General features: G+C 37.7%; 1 protein-coding gene across 5 annotated transcripts; it reads left to right on the forward strand.

Moving 5' to 3' along the window:
* The first annotated feature begins 714 nt into the window (after positions 1-714).
* On the forward strand, positions 715-20,469 carry MACIR (macrophage immunometabolism regulator). 5 transcript variants are annotated; one of them, XM_001138785.4, is made up of 3 exons: positions 715-1,013; positions 8,005-8,094; positions 17,996-20,469. In XM_001138785.4, the coding sequence occupies exon 3, from the start codon at positions 18,019-18,021 to the stop codon at positions 18,637-18,639; it is 621 nt and encodes a 206-aa protein (XP_001138785.1). In that variant the 5' UTR covers positions 715-1,013; positions 8,005-8,094; positions 17,996-18,018; the 3' UTR covers positions 18,640-20,469. The 5 variants fall into 5 exon arrangements, with proteins under 5 accessions (XP_001138785.1, XP_016809063.1, XP_009447711.1 ...); XM_009449436.5 differs by lacking the exon at positions 715-1,013 and adding an exon at positions 1,159-1,303; XM_001138530.5 differs by lacking the exon at positions 715-1,013 and adding an exon at positions 1,388-1,911.
* Positions 20,470-22,089: the final 1,620 nt, after the last annotated feature.

The raw sequence follows: 22,089 nt of genomic DNA on the forward strand, positions 1-22,089 counted from the left end.
TCTTTTAAAAAATAAAACTCTCTTGATTGGACACTGGTACCGAAATTTATAACACTTATAAACAATTTTGGGGTTCACCGACAGCGTACACATTCAGCCTTAGCCACTTAGTAGGCATATGACCTAAACTTTCTGCATTTTTAAAATGTGGATCATAATTGGTTACTTCCTCACAGAATGGTTATTGAGAGATGTAAATTTGGATATGCATGCCAGTAAATATTCTTATTGCTGAGCTTAACCAGTTCGGCAGAAATGTACATGAATTGAGAGAAGCAAATCTTCATCAAAGAAAATAATTTATTACAATAACAGACAAGATCAACATTTGTGCAAATTAAAAAATAGTTAATCCAATCAGAATCTGAATTTGAACTCCCCTCCCCGCCCCACCCCGCCACCTTCACTGCATATTACGAGTTTTCGTAGACTGATCCTATAATTTTTAATTTCATGGCCTTCTAGTTTTCTGTACTTTTGCTCAGTGCTGAGCCCTTTAAGCAGAGACTCACAAGTGACAAATATCAGCACACCACTTAACTGAGGAAGCCGGAGTGTTCCCAGGTCCGCAAGTTGGAGCTCTTTAGTTGGAGTGCTGGGTTTAGACTAGAGAGCGGGTGTTGCGACTCCTCCTCCCCACCACCAGTCAACAACCCCGCCCACCCCCGCCAACTTCTTCTGGCCTCTTAGCGCCTTTCTCCAGCCAGCCGGCCCGCCCTTCCTCCGGGTGTCTGAGAGCTGGTCGCAGGAGGCGGGCTCAGCGCTGACGGGCTGCGCCTCTGCAGCCAGAGGGAGGAGGCGGGAAGGCGGGCGGAGGAGGAGGCGGAGGAGGGGGCGGGGACTAAGCAGGGCGGTAGCTGGCGCCGAGCGCGGTGGGAGAGGAGAGGGTACCCGGCTGGCTCGGCTGGCGGCCTCTGCCCGGATCTCGGCGCCGCAGTCCTGCGCTTCTCCCGCCCCTGTCTCCCGCTCCGCAGCCCCGGGCACGGCGGAGGCAGCGGAGCCCTGGGCCATTGGTAGGTTGCACGGGGACGACGGCTCCGTCTGTAACCTTTTGTGCTGCAGAAAAGGTGGTGGTTATGGGGGGCTTGGGGGAGTGGGTTTGCCCCAGGCTCCGATCCCCAGTGCCAGCCCTAATCGCGGCGCCGCCCCTTCCTCTCCGCCTCGTGTCTGGGCCGGGCGCATGATGCCCGCGGTGCTGGGGAAACCCGGCCGGACCAGCTTCTGCGATGGGCGGCGGGGCGGCCCCAGCGTCCCTTGGCCTTGGTGGACCTGTTCCCAGGCACCCAAAGGGGACTGGGGTCTGGTAAACTGGGTGGGGCCCGCGCGGGGTGCGGGGAGCTTGCGGTTCCCTGGCACAGGGGTGGGGCCGCAGACGCCGTGAGTGTGCAGTGCGTGTGAGTGTGCGGGGGCGTGCGCCCCCGTGTGCGCGCGTCGTGCGCTCGCTGGGGAGGTGCGGGGACTCGGCGACCCGGAGCGCCTCTCCCGCGGTGCCGCGGTGCGGAAGTCGGGGCGCGTTGGCGCGCACGCTCGCTCGCTCCCTCCCTTGGCCGCTGTTCCCGCACCGCGGGGCAGCGGGCCTGGAGGCCCCATTGAGAAGTAGCTTTCCCCGGCCGGCGGCACCTTTGGCTGCGTGCCCGGCCGCGCTCAGGGTGCGACTGCCCGGGTCAGATAGCACCTCAGGGCGAGCCCCGGCGGTCTGATCTCGCCGACCCTCCTCGTCCTGGTTGCAACCCGCGTGCGAGGCCGCCCGCGCCCTCCGAGTGTCTGCCGGTGCAGTGGGGGTGGACTGGCCGGCTGTGGCCGTGTGCGCGCGTGTGGATTGGGGCCCGGTCCGAGCCAGAAGCTTAAGCGGCAGATGTCGTCGGGCATTGCCGCCCTCGCCCCACCTGTCGCGGGTGGACTTTGGGGCAGGTGGGAAGCGGAGGAGAGGGGTTTCGAGACGGGTGGCAGTCAGACCTCCAGCAACGCGGCCCCATTGTGAAGCTGCCAAACTCTCTCTAGTGGTGGAATCTGCAGGTCTCCGCCAGAAAGGAGATGGGAACGCGAAGGGAATGATGGCCCCGTCCTTTTCCCCTTGCTAGTGTTCCACACGCTTAGGGACTCCCTGCCTTTCCTTCCACCTCAGTTTTCAACCCGGTAGGTTAGTGATTTGGATGGAACCAAGATTTCCGTGTGTGTGTGTGTGTGTGTGTGTGTGTGTGTTTGTGTGTGTTTGTGTGTGTGTGGTGCACAGGTAAAGCTGGAGCTGGAAACTTTTTATTTGAGCAGGAAGAATGGAGGCATTTTACAGTGTGCTTGCCGCTCCTAGCTGACAAAGAACAATTCTTGCATATTTCTGATGTTACTAGACTCATTTTCCTTTTTTTTTTTTTTTCCGAAGAGCCAACCTACAATTTAGGGTTGTTAGTTGTTTTATTTTCTCAAATCCTGTAATGCTGGATTGACACTATAGAGGTAGAAATGACCCTTTTGCAAAGTTTATTTTCCCAGTCATTTCAAAATATAGTATTGGTTAGTACGGCAGAAGCTTTTGGCCGCGATTTATGATTACACTATTAAGTTTAATGAATGTGTCACAGAATCCTCAGTGTTTTAATTATGTAACTGTGAATGCATTATAAACTGAAAAGTAAAATGAACAGGATGGAATATAAGAGTTAATGAATACAGAGACCTGTTAATTTGATAATAATTGATGTATAGAATATGCTTTTGCTAGCAGTTTATTTAATTGCAAATGAAAGTGTTAGTAATTATTTCAGTGTATAAGATATATTTATTGATATTATATAACAGTCAATGAATTTGCTTATTTTCTTTGTATATTTCTGTGTATTTTAGAGAGCTATTATAAAATTAACTCAAAAGTACTTAATATGGTTAGAGTAATAAAGCTTTATGTACAGGGTTTAAAATTTCTTTGCTGATTTGTAGCTGGGGGTGAGGTGGGGGATCAGCTCCTTTCCTCCAGAGAGAACTTTGATTTTGTCACCAGCCTATCAAAATGAGTACCTGGTTTTAAGCCTTCCCAAAGATTAGCCAATTCCACAGTGTACACCTGTCCCATTTTGATGGTACTTCCTAAGAGACAAATTTCTTGTAAAGGCTGCATGTTGACCTTTAGTTCCACTTACTGTCGGTCATATTTGCAGTGAAACTGAGTATTTTTCTAAAAGTAGAAGGATGACACCACGTGATAAGAAGATATTAGTAACCTAGGTTTAATTTTTACTAGCAGAAATGGAAAGATAATGAGTGCTACACTTTAAGGGGGTGGATTGCTATTAAAAGAACTGATACTAGAAAGAGAAACACATTTTTGTCTTACTGAACGAATTATGGGTTATCTTACAAAGTTGGCAAGGTTAATGGTTTGTTTGTAAGGTCAAGGATGGTTTCAGAAAAGTCACACCCTAGTTAACTCTTCTTAAAGAGTATTGATGACTTAGTTTTTGCAAGTTGCAAATGGTAAAGTAAGAATATTTGAAAGAAGCCTCTAAGATGAGCATCTAGGTGCAGCTAAACATTTTGTTTTCATTGTTGTGTTGTACTTTGACAGTTAAGCCATTTTATTTCTGCTTAGTGTTCAGTTAATATTCCTCCAGAGATGTTTTGGTTCATCTTTTACTTGTTTTTAGTGGTCTTTGAGATTAGTGGTTACAAAATATTTTCACTATTTTGAAAGAACTTTTAAAAATTGATTTTTTTTTCCAAGTGCTTCTCCATTATTGGTCTCTTCTTAAATAGCCACTCTGAAAATACTACCTGTTTCTCTTTCTTTTTCTCTTTCTTTCTTTCTTTCTTTCTTTTCTTTCTTTCTTAAAAATGTTTTGGTGGGCTTCAGGTTAGGGCCATGAAAAAAAATGAAAATAAATGCTTTGATAGCTAGAATTAGAACTCACAACTTCTACTGTACCAATTTCTTTGCCTAAAATTTGTCCTTTCGTAATATAAACTTTAATGATGAATGTGATTTTTATTTACCAATATTTGAAAGGGCTATGTGCTGCTCCTCATATTTATAGTCTTATGATTTGTGATCAATGTTGTTAAATTTTTTCTTACTGCTGTTTTGTTAGTGATCTGTGCTGAAGCTTGAGATTCACGACTTTTTTGTGTGTTTACGGATTTTGTGTGGACATAAACATTTCCAAATGGAGCTTTGTATATTTTTGGGAAAGCCACTCCCTTTTTTGGGTTCCTAGTGCCATTCAGGTTTACTGTTATTAGAAGGATTTATTTCCATGTCTGCCCTCCCCTCTGACCCAGTCTCAGGCCATCTCTTTATATGTGCACCAGTGCCTGCATAGTGTGGGGATATATAATAAGACTTAAGAAACATTGTTGAATGACTGAATAAGTGAATATCTAAGTGGGTACACCCGAAGAAGAACTCAGACCTGTATGGGAATTCACTGTTCAAGCAGAAGGGTGTTTCCCTTTTTAAAAAAGTCATTGCCTTTCCATGTTGCTTTTGAGTAGGATAACAATTAAAACAGCCAAACTGAGACACTTTTGAGAGTTAAAGGGGGTTGCTTTCAATAATTATGCCAGGGTATTAACTATGAATTGAGATATATAGTCACTCTTCTTTTGAAAGCCATTCTTATTTACCTGTGATAATAACTATCACCTGAGAAATTCGATACATTTGGTAGTTAATGTTTGCAAACTTTTCTATTTGTAGAAGCTCCACTTGCAGTGAAATGTTGGGTGTCTTTTGCTTAGTCACCCATGACTTTCTTATCCAGAAGTCTGTGGGCAGCTCTTGGCCACTGCTTGGTTTTTCCTATTTTTATTGCTTATGGGATAATGTCCCACTGCATTCTGTTTCACCTTCTTATAACTGGAAGCATTTATTATATCCTGTAGCCTTTGCTCTATTTACTTCAGTCTTTGTTTTTATGCAGCATTTAGTCTATCTTCTAAGAATTTCCCATGGATTCCTTTTCCTCTTGCTGACTGTTTTGGAGAGGAAATCTGTTGATATCTTTCCAAGCCTTCAGTGTTCAGAACATTGGCCAAAATCAGTTGCAAGCGTTAGAGAATTATAGATTTTTAAAGTATTCTAAAAATGTGTGTTATTTGAAAGGTACATGTTCTGGGAATTTTTATATTACAATCTTTTAATTGTTATAAGTGGGAGATGGGGGTAGAACCCTTACTGTAATTTTGTAGTAGATTTCTTTATGGGTTATGTCTTAAAGAAAAGGTATAATCTTATACTAGTTAGTTTCTGGTCTTGTTCTTTTTATTTATTTTTCCCTCTTTTTCACCGTATACCTCCTCCTCCTCCTCCTCCTGCTCTTCCTCCTCCTCCTCCTGCTCTTCCTCCTCCTCCTCCTGCTCTTCCTCCTCCTCCCACAAAGCAGGAAGCAGAGTCAAAATTAGAAAAAGTGAGAATGTAATGGAGCTCCTGCACCTTGGTTTTTCTTGTGTTGCTCCCTTGGACATTGTGTTTATATTCTATTTTTGACTTGGCACTGGCATAATAGGAATAATCAGTTACTACTCTTTGTTTACTATGAAATCACCGACCTTTTCCTAGATTTACACATCAGCTCCAGTGCAAGAGTTGGGTAATGTCTCTAAGGCTCCTCTGCTTTCAAATCCAGACTAAAGTTTTAGTTGATTTCTTTCTTTTGCTGTTGAAAAAGAAACTCTTTGAAAGTGTAAATATTTTTCTAATGCATTTAAAAGCTTGAAAAGAAGAATATGTCACCAAATACATGAGGCAAATTATATGAAAGTTTGAATGAGATTTAAAACTGTCAAAACTATTCTTTAGGATTAAGACATTCAGATATTTCTAATGTTCCTCCTGCTTGTTTTTCAGTTGACATTTATAAAAGTATAAATGAAATCTATCCCACTTTGTGATAGATGTAGTCTTGAGAAATAAAGGGGAAATACATAATTGTATTTGATATCCAACCATATAACCAGACAGTATTGGTTGATACCTTTTTTTCTTTCGCATAATTTATGATTTTAGAAAATAGAAGCTCATAGGAGAAAGAGTCCATGATTCAGAAGGATTTTGTATAAGACTTTCCACGATGTGCCACCAAATCTTAATATTTTTCAAGTTGGAAATAACCATGCAGCTAAGTAGTTCCAACCATTTCACAAATGAGGCAATAAAGCTTTTAGATAAAGTGCCTACCCATACACTTAAAATAGAATTTCACTTATAGAAATTACTTGATATACATTTTGCGGGATCATGATTATTGTGTAAAAGGCTATACATGTCGTCTTATCATTGAACAGAGGCCAGAGTGTAAAGTAAATGATCTTTGGAGTCAGACCAATTGGGGTTCCAATTCCTGCTCTGACTCTCATGTAGTATCACTTAAAAGAGTACTTTAAAATAGGGCTACTACTAAAGAGTACTTTAAAAATGGGATAATAATATTTTCTTCATGGAGTAGTTAAGATTAAATGATATAAATTGTATATCGCTTTTGACATAAGGAAGATGCTAAAGAAATGTTCGTTTTTAGAACTCCTCTTTCCCATTAAAAATCCATTAAATAAGAAATGCAGATGAATGTTATTAGTATTGGGGAAATTCTTTGGGATAATTGTATTAAAGAAACATTTTGTCTGTAGGTAACAATTTTTGTTACAACTTACTGTGTGTTAAAACCAGAGGCTTCATTGGTGGGGTAGAATCAAGGCTTATTTTTCAAGATTTTTTGGTTCCCCAATTTGAGAATAGTTGGTGGCAAAAGACATGAAAGGGAGCGTTTCTGTTATCTACATCTGAAGAAGTTGCAAAGGCTGATAAACATGCTAGTTTCTTGGAATGACAGTTCTTGGTGCATTGGCTCCTTCCAGTTTCTCAAGCTAAAGAAGCACATATTAAACTCAGTAATTATCTATTTCCTTTGGATAAAACTCTCCTGTACTGGTAAGGAAAGTAATAAAGTTACTAACTCCTTGCCTTTTTTCTTGCAGTTTGTCTTTTGTTTGGTAAGGTATTGTACTGTTGACACTTCTTGGGCTCTGTGCACCTACATAGATAAAATGAATCTACTCGCTTCATTTGACACCCCTCCAACTGCTTCTGTTGTTTAACCCAACAGAAAACCAACAACCAAAGAAACTTTTACAGGTGGAAAAGGACTTTGGAGGGTTTTCCTCGTCTCAGCAAATTAACCCTATTAACTAGGGAGGTAGGAGATAAAGATAGATTCTCTTACACATTAACTTCCCAGGTAAGAGAGGGAAGGCACAGAGGAGATGCTAGAAACCTTAAGTAAGGTGGTAACTATAAAAAAGTGCTTTTTCAGTTACTCTCTTTTTTTGTTGTGTTATCCAAGAGACTTCTAATCATTTGCCTCGCATCAGTCTTATGAAAGATTTACATTGTTGCTGCTTTATGGCTACAATGAGTTGATACCAAAAATTAATTGCATAATAATAGCATCACACGTTGTAAAGAGCTTTGCAGCATGTAAAGCATTCACCTACCTCATTTCATTTGATCCATCTAACAACTGTATTAGGGAGGAAGGGGGGTTATTATGGTCCACATTTTAGAGACTGATATTTATGCAGGGTCAAGAGGCAGAGTTCTTAGCAAGGCCAGAGCTAGGAACTATGGCCTGTGCTTTTGATGCTAGCCTAAGCATTATTTTTTTCCCATAGAGTACTGTGAATCAGTTGAACACATGAATAGGACTAGGATGGTGAAACCAATACTTATTACCTTACTTTTTCTTGTCTCTTTATTTAGCCCAGTTAGCTACTCCTAGTCTCTAGGTAGAATTTAAGTAACACAGTATAGAGAAATACACATGATAAAATGTTTGAGGATGCATTTAGGTGAACAAACTCAACATCAATTGAATTAATTAATTATTGGGTCCTATATAACCTATACTTGATGTTACTACCTCCTGCTAGTTTCATTCTCTTTTGCAGTTAGAATTAATATCATGTTATAAGTTGTGTTACTTGTTAAATTAAAGGTTTATTTTTGTATTTCATGTTTAGTACCTGGAGTAGAACAGAAAAATTATTATGTCTGTGTTCCCTTGGGACTCATTGGAAATTGTACAGTGACGTCTTCTGGGATTTAGTCTGGTAAGTTATATTTTGCTTTTTCCGTTTGTTAACAGTTTTATGAACACAATACCATAATGTGTTTTTTAAAGACTACATAAATAAACAAATGAATGTGAAATGTCAGTTAATCAAGTGAATGTGAAATGTTGGTGTATTATTGCAAATATGTATGCTATAATTACAAATTTTTAATGGTGAGAAATGAAATTATTGTTGCAATATGCAAACATTATTTTATTTGAAATGTTTGACTAAGTTTTCCTTCCTTTAAATTTCTTTAACATAAAGATCTTATGAAATAATATTTCGAAGTATAGTAGTTAGAGGTAATTGTTCCAATTTGGGGCAAATTTTAGTAAAAACATTAATCTCCAAACATTGCTGAAATAATTTGCAAAAAATTCTGGTTATATATTATCATACATAAAGAATGAGCTAACAGGTGTCTGAAAGGAGCATTATTTTCACTTAGTCATATAGCAGTTCACTGAAAATGTGACATTCTTTTTATCACACCCTGAATTTAAACTGTTAAAAATATGCAATGCTGTTTTCTTCCTTTAGTTGTCTTTTTTCAGTGTGTCATCTGTATATCTTTGCTGACATAGTTGTCCATGTGTCTCGAAGTCTTTGAAGGGAAAAAAGAAATTCATAATGATCTATGGTAGCTCTTTAGCATTCTCAAGACTATATTAGTGTGACTTCATGCTTTGGTGTGTCATTCTACTTGGCCATTATCTTTATGCATCCTTGCCTTGAATTATGTAAGGAGGTCATAATCCTTAGAGAAAGCAGAGTTTCATAATAAGTGATTTCTAAATTTCTAGTCAGCAGCAGAATGATTCAAAGGAATGGTAGGGAAAAACAAATACTTTAATCTCATTAAGTAGATAAAACCTATTACATTTATGAAAATGCATTTTCGAACATTGGAAAATTGGAAACATTACTAAAATTTTCAGTTTTGAGGAAAAGAGTAAGAAGTTTGAAAACCATAGTACAAAGTACTTGGAGAGGATATTGAATAAAAAACAATGTGGCCTGGTCACTGACTCAGCTAATAGAAATAAAGCACAAAACTAGAGCAATGGGTAGAAACTACAGGAATGTATGTGTATCTATGTCTATCCATCTATCTCTGTATATACCTATATTTATACAGTTGTCCCTTGGCATCCTTGGGGGATTGGTTCCAGGACTTCCCCCAGGTACCAAAATCTGATGATATGTAAGTCCCTGATACAAAAATGGTATAGTATTTGCCTATAACCTATGCACATCCTCTTGTATACTTTAAATAATCTGTAGATTACTTATAATACCTATTACAATGTAAATGTTACATAAATAGTGGCTGTACTGTATTATTTAGGGAATAATGACAAGAAAACAGTCTATACATATTCAGTGTAGATGTAATTTTTTGCTTTTTCAAATATTTTCTCTCTGTGGTTGGTTGAATCCGTGGATGCAGAACCCGTGGAGACAGGGTTGACTGTATATATGCATGTACATACAGATATATGTGTAAATAAATCGACATTCTAGCAGAGCTGCACAAGGTGAAATGAGTCATCTTGGGAGGTAGTGAGTTACCTGTCACTGCAGGTGTTCAAACATACACTGGGCAACTATTAAGATTCCTTTTGATTGCAAAATTATACGGTACAAAAAAATTTAAAATTTGGAGGACCATCTGAAAAGTGGAAATATGTGACAAAGAGTTCATTTATTTTTAATGTCAGGTTTATTATAACTTAGTAAAATCCATCCTTTTAAAGTGTACGGTTTGATGCATTTTGACAAATGTATCCAGTTATGTAATGACCACTACAGTCAACAAATAGAACATTTTCATCACCCCCCCAAAATTCCCTTTTTCCCCTTTGTAGTTATCCCCTCTCCCCACCCTAGGCCTTGGCAATTAATGATTGATTCTGGCCAATAGTTTTGCCTTTTCCAGAATGCCACGTAAGTAGAAACATGTAGTATATAGGTGTAATATCTGCTTCTTTCACTTAGTGTTTCCCCAGATTGTTCCACTTCATTGCTGAGTGGTATCCATTGTAGGGATGGACTGCAGTTTGTTTATCTCTTTCCCTGTTGATGGATATTTGGATTGTTTCCAGTTTCGGTGTTTGTGAATGAAGCTGTCATAAATATTCACATTCAGGTGTTTGTATGGACGTGTATTTTCGTTTTTCTTGGGTTAGATATCTATGAGTATGGTGGCTGTGTTGTTTAATGAACATTTATTCAATTTTTTAAGTAAATGCCAAACTGTTCTCTAAAGTAGCTGCACCTGACAAAGGCTTCTAAGTAGCTAAAATAACTACGCCAAAGTGTGTGCAGATGAAGGAGCCCGATTCTCATTCAGCACAGATTTATTTTTATTTTATATGCAGTTTTAACACGTTTGCTTAGCAGATATTTCCAGCCTACAGAGGATTAGGAACAGTAAATTAGAAGGCCTAGGGGTAGGTTGTCAGCAATTATAAGCAGCCAAAAATTATGTTCACCAACATGACTATACAGTAATTACTGATTAAAAACAAAGCAGGGACTTAAAAGAGTGAAACTCTTCTATCTGATAAGTTCTATCTGACAAGTTCCCAAACCTATATGCATATTAGAATCACCTGGGAATCTTTTACAAGTTGCAGAACCCAGGCTACACCCCAGATCAGTTAAATCACAAATCTGGGATGGAAAACAGACATCAGCAGTTTTTGAAGCTCCTTGCATGATTCTGGTGTAGACAAGTTTGGGAACCACATGCTAGAAGCACAACATGGACTTGGAGCCAGGGGGCCTGGGTTGTAATTATGGGCATTAACTACCTATGTGGCTCTGGGCAGGACCCTGTCTTGGTGGTTTCAGTGTCTTCTCTATATTTCAAGGTAGATGTTCCAGGTAGGTTATGTCCAAGATGATTCTGGCATTAAAACTATATCACTCTAGCCAGGGGTGGTGGCTCGCACCTGTAACTCTAGCTACTTGGGACATTAAGGAGGGAGGATTGCTTGAGACCAGCCTGGACAAAATAGTGAGACCTCATCTCTAAAAGTATAAAAGAAATAATTAACCAGATGTGGTGATGCACACCTATGTCCCAGCTACTTGGGAGGCTGACGTGGGAGGATCGCTTGAGCCCAGGAGTTTGAGGCTGCAGTGAGCTATCATTGCCCTACTGCACTCCAGCATGGGTGACAGAGCAAGACCCTGTGTCTAAACAAACAAACAAACAAAAAACACAAAAATAGGTGGCTCTAGATATCATGATATCACTAGACTCGTATTAGCCATGCTTAGGAGACCCTGTTTCCCCAAAAATGGCTCTATAAGAAATGGTTTGATTCAAGTACTTCTTGAAAAGGATTTTCTTAACATGATGACATTTTTATTCTGCATATTTAAAATGGTTATGTTGATATCTGTTTTCTCTTATATGGTATTGCTGTATGTTGCTAAAAAAAACAGTGAAAGCATATGGAGCAGTGTTTTGATTACTGGGAGTGAATTTTTTTTTATAATCTTATTTTTAAAAATTCTCAGAATGCAATTTCAAAAAGAATTCTTCGTATAGCAGTTCTGAAATTTATTAGCTATTTTCAGAGCTGGTCTAAGGAGCTAAGGCATCTAGATCATATTTTCAAAATGTTGCTCTTTGTGCCAAATAGATAGGAAGCTTGGCCTCTTGAAGAGTGTTCAAAGCTGTGCAGATTTTACACAGGTCTACTCTCTTGACTGTTCTTCTTGGTGCACGGGGTTCCACTCACGTGTGTTATGGTTTGGACCTGTTTGCTTTAGTCTCAGCCAGAATACTGGTATTGGGGTATTGAATGCTGTACCTAATGCTTTTGAAATGTACATTGTATATATTTTTGTAATATATATAAATGAATGAAATGTTATCTTCCCTTTTTTGAAGGAAAGTTTACATTTAGTTTGTAAATTTCTTTAAAGAGGTGTCTAAGTGTTTTAAGTGAGAATAATATCAGGAGATTTGAGGTCAAAGAATGGCAGTCATGTCCCTTTCATTTATCTTTTTCTTCTTGGAAAAATCAAACACATCAAACAAAAGGAAGTACATCATCTCCTTTCTTCTTTTGATAATTCCTATTTCTAAGCAATAAGAGGAGAAACAGGCACTGTTCTGGTGAGTGTATAGATGATACTCTTTAAAAGTGTTTACATTAATTTTTAGTTATATAAAAGAATATCCATATAAAAACCAGAAACATTATTAATAAGGTTTTGTGGTGCTTGCTATAAAAATCTAAAAAGTACATGTTCTTTGACTCAGCATTTTTACTTCTGGAATTTCCTGCAGAAATATTCATGTGTGTCTATGTGTACTCTTGCATGTTTTCATTGTAGAAAGAAGTAATCACTCACTCTTACATTTGTAAATACGCGGAAAAAGGAAGGATATACCAAAATATTAATAGGGGTTTCCTCAAGTTATGTCCGGCATTGGTAGGGGATGAAGAATGATTTTGCCATTTATAGTACATCAATATGAATTATTTGGACTGGAGAGCTTTCAGTTTGCTGCATTGCTTTTATCGGTTTCAAAACAATAACAAGGAAAAACAATCACTTGAGCAGGTTATTGAGGTAAGAAAAAGATAGAAAGTATCTTCTGGAAGGGAAAGGTGGTTATAAAAAATGTTCATGGACCCTAAGACCTCTTTGAGATATCTCTGTGTATGGTTAAAGAAATTAGCAAGTAGGATGGTGCCCCAGGCTTAGAGCCTAGTGAAATAATTTTTGTTTCTAGGAGTGTGTCACTGACTCAGACACCCTATAGCATAGGAGCTGACTGTGGGCAATATCTGGATGTATCTTGGTGTTAAGTCACATTCTCAGCTTTTTGGAACCTTTGCTTTTCTTTCTCTCCATGAGAATTACATTGTACCCTACCTTTACCATATCCCTCCTATCATGAAAAATATGTTTGATAAACTAATTCAGTCTGTAATAGAGAAAAATAAAGGTGTTTTAAGAGAAGACAGCAAAAAAGAGCAATATTAAACTTGGCGGAATGAGTCTAAATAGAATTTCATGCCTTTGACATCTCAGCTAAAGGTTTGGGGAGTTGGAATTTTTTTTAACAGGCATGCTGCTGATGTATAAATGAACTCTATATATAGGAAAGCTAATGAAGCAATTAATTTTTTGAGTTTCTTAAATGAAATACAGGTATTAGGATACGGTGTTTCTCAAAAAGAATTCTTTCTATACCATTTGTCAGATTTACCACCTGTTTTCAAAGCTGGTCTAAGGAGCCAAGGGCATTTAGGTTATATTTTCAAAGTATTGGTATTTATGCCCCAAATTTAGGTTTGGCCTCTCAGAGAGTATTCAGACCTATGCAGATTCTATAAGGGTTACAGGCTTTTGAACGTGCTTATCCTGGTGCACCAGGTTCTCCTATACATGTGTTGTGATTTGGACCTATTTGCTTTAGTTTTAGCCAAAATTTACAATTTCATTCTGTACCCAATGCTTTAAAAATGTACTGTGTACATTTTTTAAGAATTATTGTTACCTTTGTCTGATGTCATCTAGTTGGATCCACATAAATTTCAGCAATATAGAAGCATCTATAAACGTTGCCAAATCTTTCATGTTTTATAAATACATTGGTGCTATTGTTACTGGTTGGATTGTGAGGGAATTAGATATTGAAGACCTTAGGTGTCATTTGAAAAATTGTATTGTTCCTGGTACTTTTTAAGAAGCTCAATTTCAAAAGCATTGTTCAATTACAAGTTGACTTTTCTATTCTTGTTTCATTTTCTGTTTTAGCTTCTTCTCTCCACATTTTGCTGCTTCTGTAATTATAAAATTAATACTTTTTCTATTTTCTATTTACAGTCTATTTTTGCTTTAAATTATATATGAAAGGCATTGATGGAAGCAAGAAAGGTATCTTTGATCTCTGGGTTTTAGTGCTCTGGAATGAAGCAGTTGGCATTAGACCTGATTTCTTGACTCACAGGTTATTCTTATTGATGTAGTGGGAAGTGTGGCACCTGTTGCATGGTACCTGTAGTGGTAATTTGTGAGAGTGCTTTGTAATTGTTTATCTTGGCAGCAAGCTTTTTGGATACAAGGTTTATTTGACAATATGAAACAAAATGCTGAGTCATGCATAGGCTTATTAAAAATAACAAGTCTGTAAGCAGTTTTTTTCATGGTAAAACCTGAAGAATATACTGCTAAACACAGGCCATCTCTAGTTATAGTCACCATAGCTGAGTTTCCTGATGAATGTCTTTCAGTAAGAAATTTTGCTGTGGAAAATGTTGGACATCTGTATATCAAGATAGGTTGACTTTGAGACTGTTCAGTTTTTACTGTCTTTAGTGTCTTTTTTTTTTTTTTTTCCAGAATTCTGGAGTTAGGAGGTACCCAGACTTCTTCCTCTGCAGATGGGACAGTGTCTAAAGAGCTTCTGCCCATTGTAAAAATAACCTGAGCAAGTTGATTCTGTAACTGTTCTCAGGATCTTGCTTCAATATTTAAATCTAGTCAAGAAATTCTCAGGAATGTAGTAGCATAAGAAGTTTTGTTTTCTGTCACACAGAAGAATGGGAGGTATGCTGCTTATTCAGCATTCAGCCCAACTACAAATGAAATATTTGACATTGAGGGCTGTCTTTTCTGAAATCCAGCCTCTCTACCTAGCTTTCTTGGTGCAGCATAGTAGATGTGTGTAGAAGGGCAATATATAAGTAAAACGAATCCTTTAGAAAAACAGAAGCCGTTTGTGAGAGTCTTGTTTCCAGCGTTCATGTTCCTACGTGAATATCGAGACCTGAAGTTGTTCTTGTACATGTGGCAGTATATTGCAGAGACCAATGAACCACCCAATGAGCTGTTAGTTTTGAGAATACACTATTTGTAGTTTGGAGCAAAAATACTGATGTTTGATAGCCAAAAAGTGCAAACAGTTTTCCAGCTCTGAGAATTGCTCATCAGAAGTTCAGCAGATAGCAGCTATATATATTTAAAGTCAGCCTTTTCATGTTCCTGCGCCTTGAGACTCTCCCGCAGGAATCTCCCTAGAATACTGACCTGTTTTGCATTGGCTTTAGTTGCTCCACTGAGTATTTGTGTTGGAGGATATTAGAAATGCTTATTCCTTTAACTTTCTGGTTAGATTCTGTTTTCCGTAGTGAATGTTTTGTCTACCTCAGTAAAATATGGTAGATTTCATACACCAGACTGCCTGGTTGAAATTTCCAGAGCTCTTAAACCACATCTGTATCTTCTACTTAACAACCTAGGTTAAATCATTGTCTACCAGGTTGATGTGTGAAGATCCTGTTTGGATTGTTCTCTTCCCAAGCCAATTGATTTTTTTTTTTTATGGTGTTATTGGCTGTTGGAAACTTAACTGATGAGTTACTCGTCTAACAATAGTGTCTATTTCTTATCAAATCAGATTTTGACATTTACACAAGTCTTCACATTTCTAATTTTGCAGGTACTTCCAGGTGTTTTCTAGCTAATATATTATTTCTGCCTATTTCTCTAAACCGTTGTCTCCTTCTAGGCTTTATCTTCAACCCCCAAGGATTCTCAGAATTTCTGACATTTTACCTTGATGCAGCAGGATTGGCTTAGTATGGGGAAAAACTTTTGATGATTCTGTTGCCCTCAGAAGCCTGTGCCTCCTCCTCTTTACTGTAACTTTGTGCATTATTAACTTACTTAGCAAATTTTTTCCCTCGTAGACAAAAAAGATGAATTTTAGCCTCACCTCTGTATGAATTATTACCCAGTTTGGAATGTGTGGGGTCTGAAGTCATAGATTTAAAGAAATTTGTAATATACTAAATGAGAATGCAGTAAGCTGCGTGGTGGGACTCCATGAGTTGTCATGGAGTGCCAGATTTGAAAGAGACCTAGACCAGAGTCTCAGAGTAGACAGACTGCTTGAGTGTCACTGCCTTGGTGACTCTCCTTGAGTGTGGTGCCCAGTCTTGGTGTGAGTGTGTGCCCTTTCCTCAATGGCCCTGGTTATTTTTTTTGCCTCACTGACCCTCCTTTCCTTTTCAGGATGAAATATCAGAGAAACAGCTACTACCTGTAGCTGCCAGTCAGGTTACGTAGGTTGGAGGCCTTGGCTATGTCCTCTTGCGTTCTTTCTGGGTTACAAAATTAGTGAGAAAGGAAGGATAAATTTGTCATTCGACTCCGAGTAAATATTTGTTGGTTTAGCATAAAAATTTGTTGAGGCTTCATATGGCTCTCTAAAGTTTATTAGCTAAGAAGTCTTATATGCATATCAGAGTAGCTGGTAGTCACCTGATATTCCAGTACTATCAACAGAGAAATAAATTCCTCAAATATAATTTATTTTATATAAATAATATAAATAAAAATATTTACATTAAAAATATAATAAAGCTGATTACTTTAAATCTAAAAGGGTTCAGGGACTAGAGTATTTTGGTGAAATAAAAATGGGAAATAGTCTAAGGTTGAGAATAAATAGTGAGTAATACTATATAGATCCTTTGGCATTTGCTTTATCTCAAATATTGTAATAAATGTTTGTTTTCAGGGGGGATCATAGGAAGGACAGCGTGGTATCTGGTAACTTCACAATCTTCTAATGAAGGAAATTAGAACATGCATGTGGTGGAATAAAGTGCTGTTTTTTTTTTTTTTTAAAGCTTTCTAATTGCTTGGATTTTAAATGAATACCCAAACTTTAAGAAATACTTCAATAGGAAGTGGTTATTTGTCTAGTGAGAAGATTCGTAAGAGTTATTTAATTTTTAAGTAAATTTTTCATCTTAAAATCAGTTGATGTCATTTTGATTAGCAATCTGAGATACTTAAAACCGTGTTATCTACTTCCAATTAAAAAGCAAGTACAAATAGTTTCTCAGAAATGAAACTGTCACTATTTCCCTTAGTATTTTAGCTTCCCAAATTTGATCTATCTGTAGCTTTCAGGAACCTAGCCGCCATTTGTTCTATTTCTTGTCAATGGAGCTTTCCAAACTATGTAATGTAATAATCGTAAGGAACAATATTACTATTCATTGTGAATTATTCTGCCATTTATGAAACTATTGAAAAGTACAACATCTTGGGTATTGAAAAACAGAATGTCAAGCCTGTGGTGTATTTTATGATTAAGTAGTCAATTAAAATGACATCTGATGTTTTATACATTTTTAGTATTAAAAATTATGTGATATATTGGATTTAGGATTACTTTTAAACTACAAAATGATATTCTTTAATTCATTGGGGATATGGAAGGAAGAACATTTACAAGGTTTGGGGGAACCTTCCCCTAAGACTCCTCATACTCTAAGAATAGTTTTTTAGGTCTAAATTGGATTCCTTGCAGAAATTCGTCAGCTCAATCAACTTTATTATATGTTCCTTAAAGACAAATTGAAAAGAATTGCAGGTGTCAAGAGCTAAGCACTTACTTTAAATTAAATAATGGAAAAATTTAACTTTCAAGCCAGAAATATTTTGTGTGTTCTTATGAAACTATGTATGATGGCTTTCATTTGCTTAATGCTGAGATCTGTATTTGACTCGCTTGATATTGCATTAAGGAATAAACTTTATGTGATTGAATAGAGTGCGGAATTTAGAGAAGTATTGTTGTTGTTGTTTTCTGTTTGCTTCTCCATCTGAACTTTTTGGTAGTACATCAGACTTTAATTTAACTTGCCTTTCAGTTCTTAAAGGCAGAGAGGTATTGTCATTTCATGCCCGCTCTGAAACGTTTAGTAGACATAGTTACATGTCAGTGGTACATTGACTGTCTTTCAGGCAAGTGTTACTTCATGCTCCCTGAGCCTTCTAAAAGGACCTGGCCTGGCCCAAGTCTCTGTGCATTATATTCTTCTAATCTAAGTCTGTTTAATTTTAGGATTGTGCAGACTGGTGCTTAAAATGGAAGTCGATGTTAATGGAGAGTCTAGAAGTACCCTGACCACCCTGCCCTTCCCTGGGGCTGAGGCCAACTCCCCGGGAAAGGCGGAGGCAGAGAAGCCCCGCTGCTCCAGCACACCCTGCTCCCCGATGCGGAGGACCGTGTCAGGCTACCAGATCCTACACATGGACTCTAACTATTTGGTTGGCTTCACGACTGGCGAGGAACTCCTGAAGTTAGCTCAGAAGTGCACAGGAGGTGAAGAGAGCAAGGCAGAAGCCATGCCATCCTTACGCTCCAAACAGCTAGATGCAGGACTTGCCCGTTCCTCTCGTTTGTATAAAACCAGAAGTAGGTACTACCAGCCATACGAGATTCCAGCTGTCAATGGCAGGAGGCGAAGGCGGATGCCAAGCTCAGGAGACAAGTGCACTAAATCTTTACCTTATGAACCTTATAAGGCCCTCCATGGGCCTCTGCCTCTTTGTCTTCTTAAAGGTAAGAGGGCTCACTCCAAATCTCTGGACTACCTCAATCTAGATAAAATGATCAAGGAGCCAGCTGACACAGAAGTGCTACAGTACCAGCTTCAACACCTAACCCTCCGAGGGGACCGTGTGTTTGCTAGGAATAATACATGAATGACTTGGAGAGAGCTTAAACCAATTTAGGTCAGCCTACGCTTGGCTAGAAAAAACCCACTGCTGTACTCTGTACATGACTCTTCACACTATAGATGGTTATATCAGCTAAGTGTTCCTGGAACATAAAAATTGTTTGGGTCAAATTTGAATACAGGAATGAAATCACAGGTACTTGGGGGGGATATCATTCTAGAGCACGCAACTGCAAAGAAAACAGAATGTTGACTGTTAGTTTGTATAGCTTTTTAGCTAGGAAAAAAAGGCTTTGGTACAGTAATTTCATCTTTATGATTCTGACACTCAAATTGGGAATGTTACATGCTTGGTTGTTGCTGACTTGATATGATTCATTAGAAATTTATATCTTAAGTACTCAAGTACTTCTTGAATCTCTGTATTTTACTATAAAATGTATGTAATGATTTGTTTTATGAAATTTAGAACTTGAACATTGCTGAATTGGACCACTTTTTATTTTTAAATATTGAGTTTAAATATTTTATAACTGGTTTTGCACTGAAAAAATTAACATTTCAGATTGACAAGAGAGTAATCTTTCTTCACTTGCCTCAATAATGTTATTGAGCAATGAATTTTTTATTTCCGCATGGAAAGTTATTGATCTCTATGGCTGTAAAATATTTCTTCATAGCGTTATTAAAGTGTGTCTTAATAAAATTAAATTTGGGATACAAAGTATTTATTTTACAATGGGTGGGCGGGGGAAGCTTTTCCAGAAAGTTTCCAATATGACGTTTTCATAAGTTGAAAAAACTCTCCTTAGTGCTTATTTTCTAACTTAAAATTCACCTGGAACTTTAAATGGGAAAGGATTCTTTTAATTGTGGATTATAGGCATAATACTATTTGCATCTGAATTTTCTGTAAGTGAATAATAGTTTAATAGAGGAACTCATGATTTGTACTATCGAATGATTAAACTAAGTATGAAGTGATACCATTCAGCATGGCATCAGGTCATTGCAGTTTTAGTTCTGTGTAACACAAGCACTCACTGAAATTCCAGTTTCTAGGATTAGTGTAGGAGCCTAACGTGCTTCTACTGTTTTAATGGGTTAATCCTGGATTACTTAACAATTTATGTCAATTGCACTGGTTTAATTTGTTGCTAAAGAAATAATGCCCTGGATTTAGTAACAAATACAGCTCAACTATTCTTGAATATATTTTGAAAAAAAAATGTATGTAACTTACCTTTTGTAAACGTTCTATTTCTTTCCCCCCCCATTTTTGACTCTTAAAGGTGCAATTTATTACTGAATTGGGATTTCTGGCAGCACAGAACTGCTTTTTATTTTGGGGTCTGTGAGTTTCTTAGGTATTAGCAATCTTGCTTATAAAATAAGAACACCTTTTAATTAATGAGTGGGTCATTCCTGGTGCAATTGTGATTTTTCTTTAGCCAGAATGAATGGCAAACTCTATTTAGAGCAAAGTAAGTATTAGAAAACCCTAGGAACTCTTAATCAACGTTTATTACACTTTCATTAAGGCAAACTACGTGAAAGAGCCTTGGGGAAGTTGGCCCATATCTTACTGAGTTGATCAGATTTCTCGTTGGGCTGGAAATGTTTCGCTGTTGTATATTTTAAAGTAAATTGCACCTTTGTAACATATTGTATTGACGAATGATCACTAAGATTAGCTATATCTATACAGTCATTAGTTTGACAAGAAATAGAATCCTGTCAGATGCCAAAGAGTGGGATTTTTACGTTTAATGATTAAACACCATTATTTATTGACAATTTACCCTGTGGAACTGTATTATTTCTAACTATGAAATAAAGGGGTGATGTAAACACACATTGTTGTGTGGTGCTTTAAACTAGGTCCACCATCAACAGGCTACTTACTGTTCAAGAATTCCACTGAAGCACTTATTTTAAGGCCCTATTTTTCTTAAACAAAACAGTGACAACAACAATCAAACCATTTACTTTTGATGCTCATTGGCATTTTATGATAAAAGATGTATTCATGGCAATGATATGTATTCGCCCTATTAGGAAACACAACTGGTTACCTATGAGACCTGTTCTGTCCGTGTGCCTAAGTTTCTTAATAATAGCTAAATAAAAATTTGTAGCTTTTTTTGTTTTGTTTTGTTTTTTCCTGAAAGACAGGTGAAACTCTGTGGCAAAAATAGGGGGGGTTAATTGTATAAGATATGGCATACTTACTCTTTTTTGATTAGTAAAGATATGTAATTTAAAATTTGGTTTTCTAGAAAGAAAGTTTCAAAACTCTAGGTCAGTAATTTTCACAATGTGTTTGCAGAACCCCTTTATTAGTTCAGTCTTACTTTCTCTGCACCCCATGGAATTGTAGCCTATGGTAGGTAAGAACCAATTTTTTTAAAAAAAGCATAGGCTGGATCTCTTTTAGTTGAAAAACAATCCCTTTTGACATGGTTTCTATTTTTTAACTTTTTCATTTTTTATTCAATTTAATATTCCATACTAAATAGGGCACACTTGGCCAGAATATACCTGATGATATTATCTTACTGTTCTTGCCCTTAAACATTGCAGCACAATATAACTTTAATTTTTTTCTTCTTTTGCAAAAGTACCATTTGTTTGAAGCTCAGATGATGCATAAAGTTGCAGTAAAATTTCATTCCTTGCCTCAATCTGAGGTGAGCTTCTTTTGCTCTTCTGACTTCCATTTGGTTGCATTTTACACCTCTGGGTGCAGGGCTCCCATAGTCAGTAGTCATGGAAGAAGAGGCTCTATGGGGATGGATTTAACATGTAAAAACCAGTTCAGAACCCCCAAATCTTCTGGACTCCAGCCCAGCTGGGCTATTGTTCCAGAGCCATCATGTCCTGTCCATTGCTTCTTATGCCCTATAATGCCCGTCTGTGATCACTGTGTCTTTTTCCTTCCCTGGGATACTTTATTTAAGTGATTTCAATATTTGAGGTTTGAGAAGCTTTTTGAGGATTCTGAGTTAAGTTTTAGAGGCAAATAAGTCTTCCACTAAAGAAAATATTTCTTCAAATCTTAAGCAACCTATTTTTTATTAGTTTTTTATTCTAGCATATATTTGTCTCAGAAAGGCTTTTATTCTATTATAATCATTGAACTTTTTTAAAGGAACTTTTAAGTGACCCTGGTCTAAGTGGTTCTCATTCAGTGAACAGAGGAGGGGAGACTGTCACAGTTTATAAATGGCATAAATGCTCTAGAAGAGTTGGGGTTGAAAGAGAGCAAGGATGTACATTACTGTAATGCAGAGAGGACAGCAAGTATTAAGTAAAATTGCCTTTTTAAACAATGTAATTTGATTAGAGAAATGGAAATTGATGAGGAAGATTGCCTTGGAAATATAATAAGTGTGATTATGAAGCTGGAAGTGGAGGCTGTCAGCACTTAATGATGCACTTCACTTTGTAATATACGTCTTTAGATAAGAATTAT

The sequence above is a fragment of the Pan troglodytes genome, chromosome 4 (genome assembly GCF_028858775.2).
Source record: "Pan troglodytes isolate AG18354 chromosome 4, NHGRI_mPanTro3-v2.0_pri, whole genome shotgun sequence".
Classification (NCBI taxonomy): domain Eukaryota; kingdom Metazoa; phylum Chordata; class Mammalia; order Primates; family Hominidae; genus Pan; species Pan troglodytes.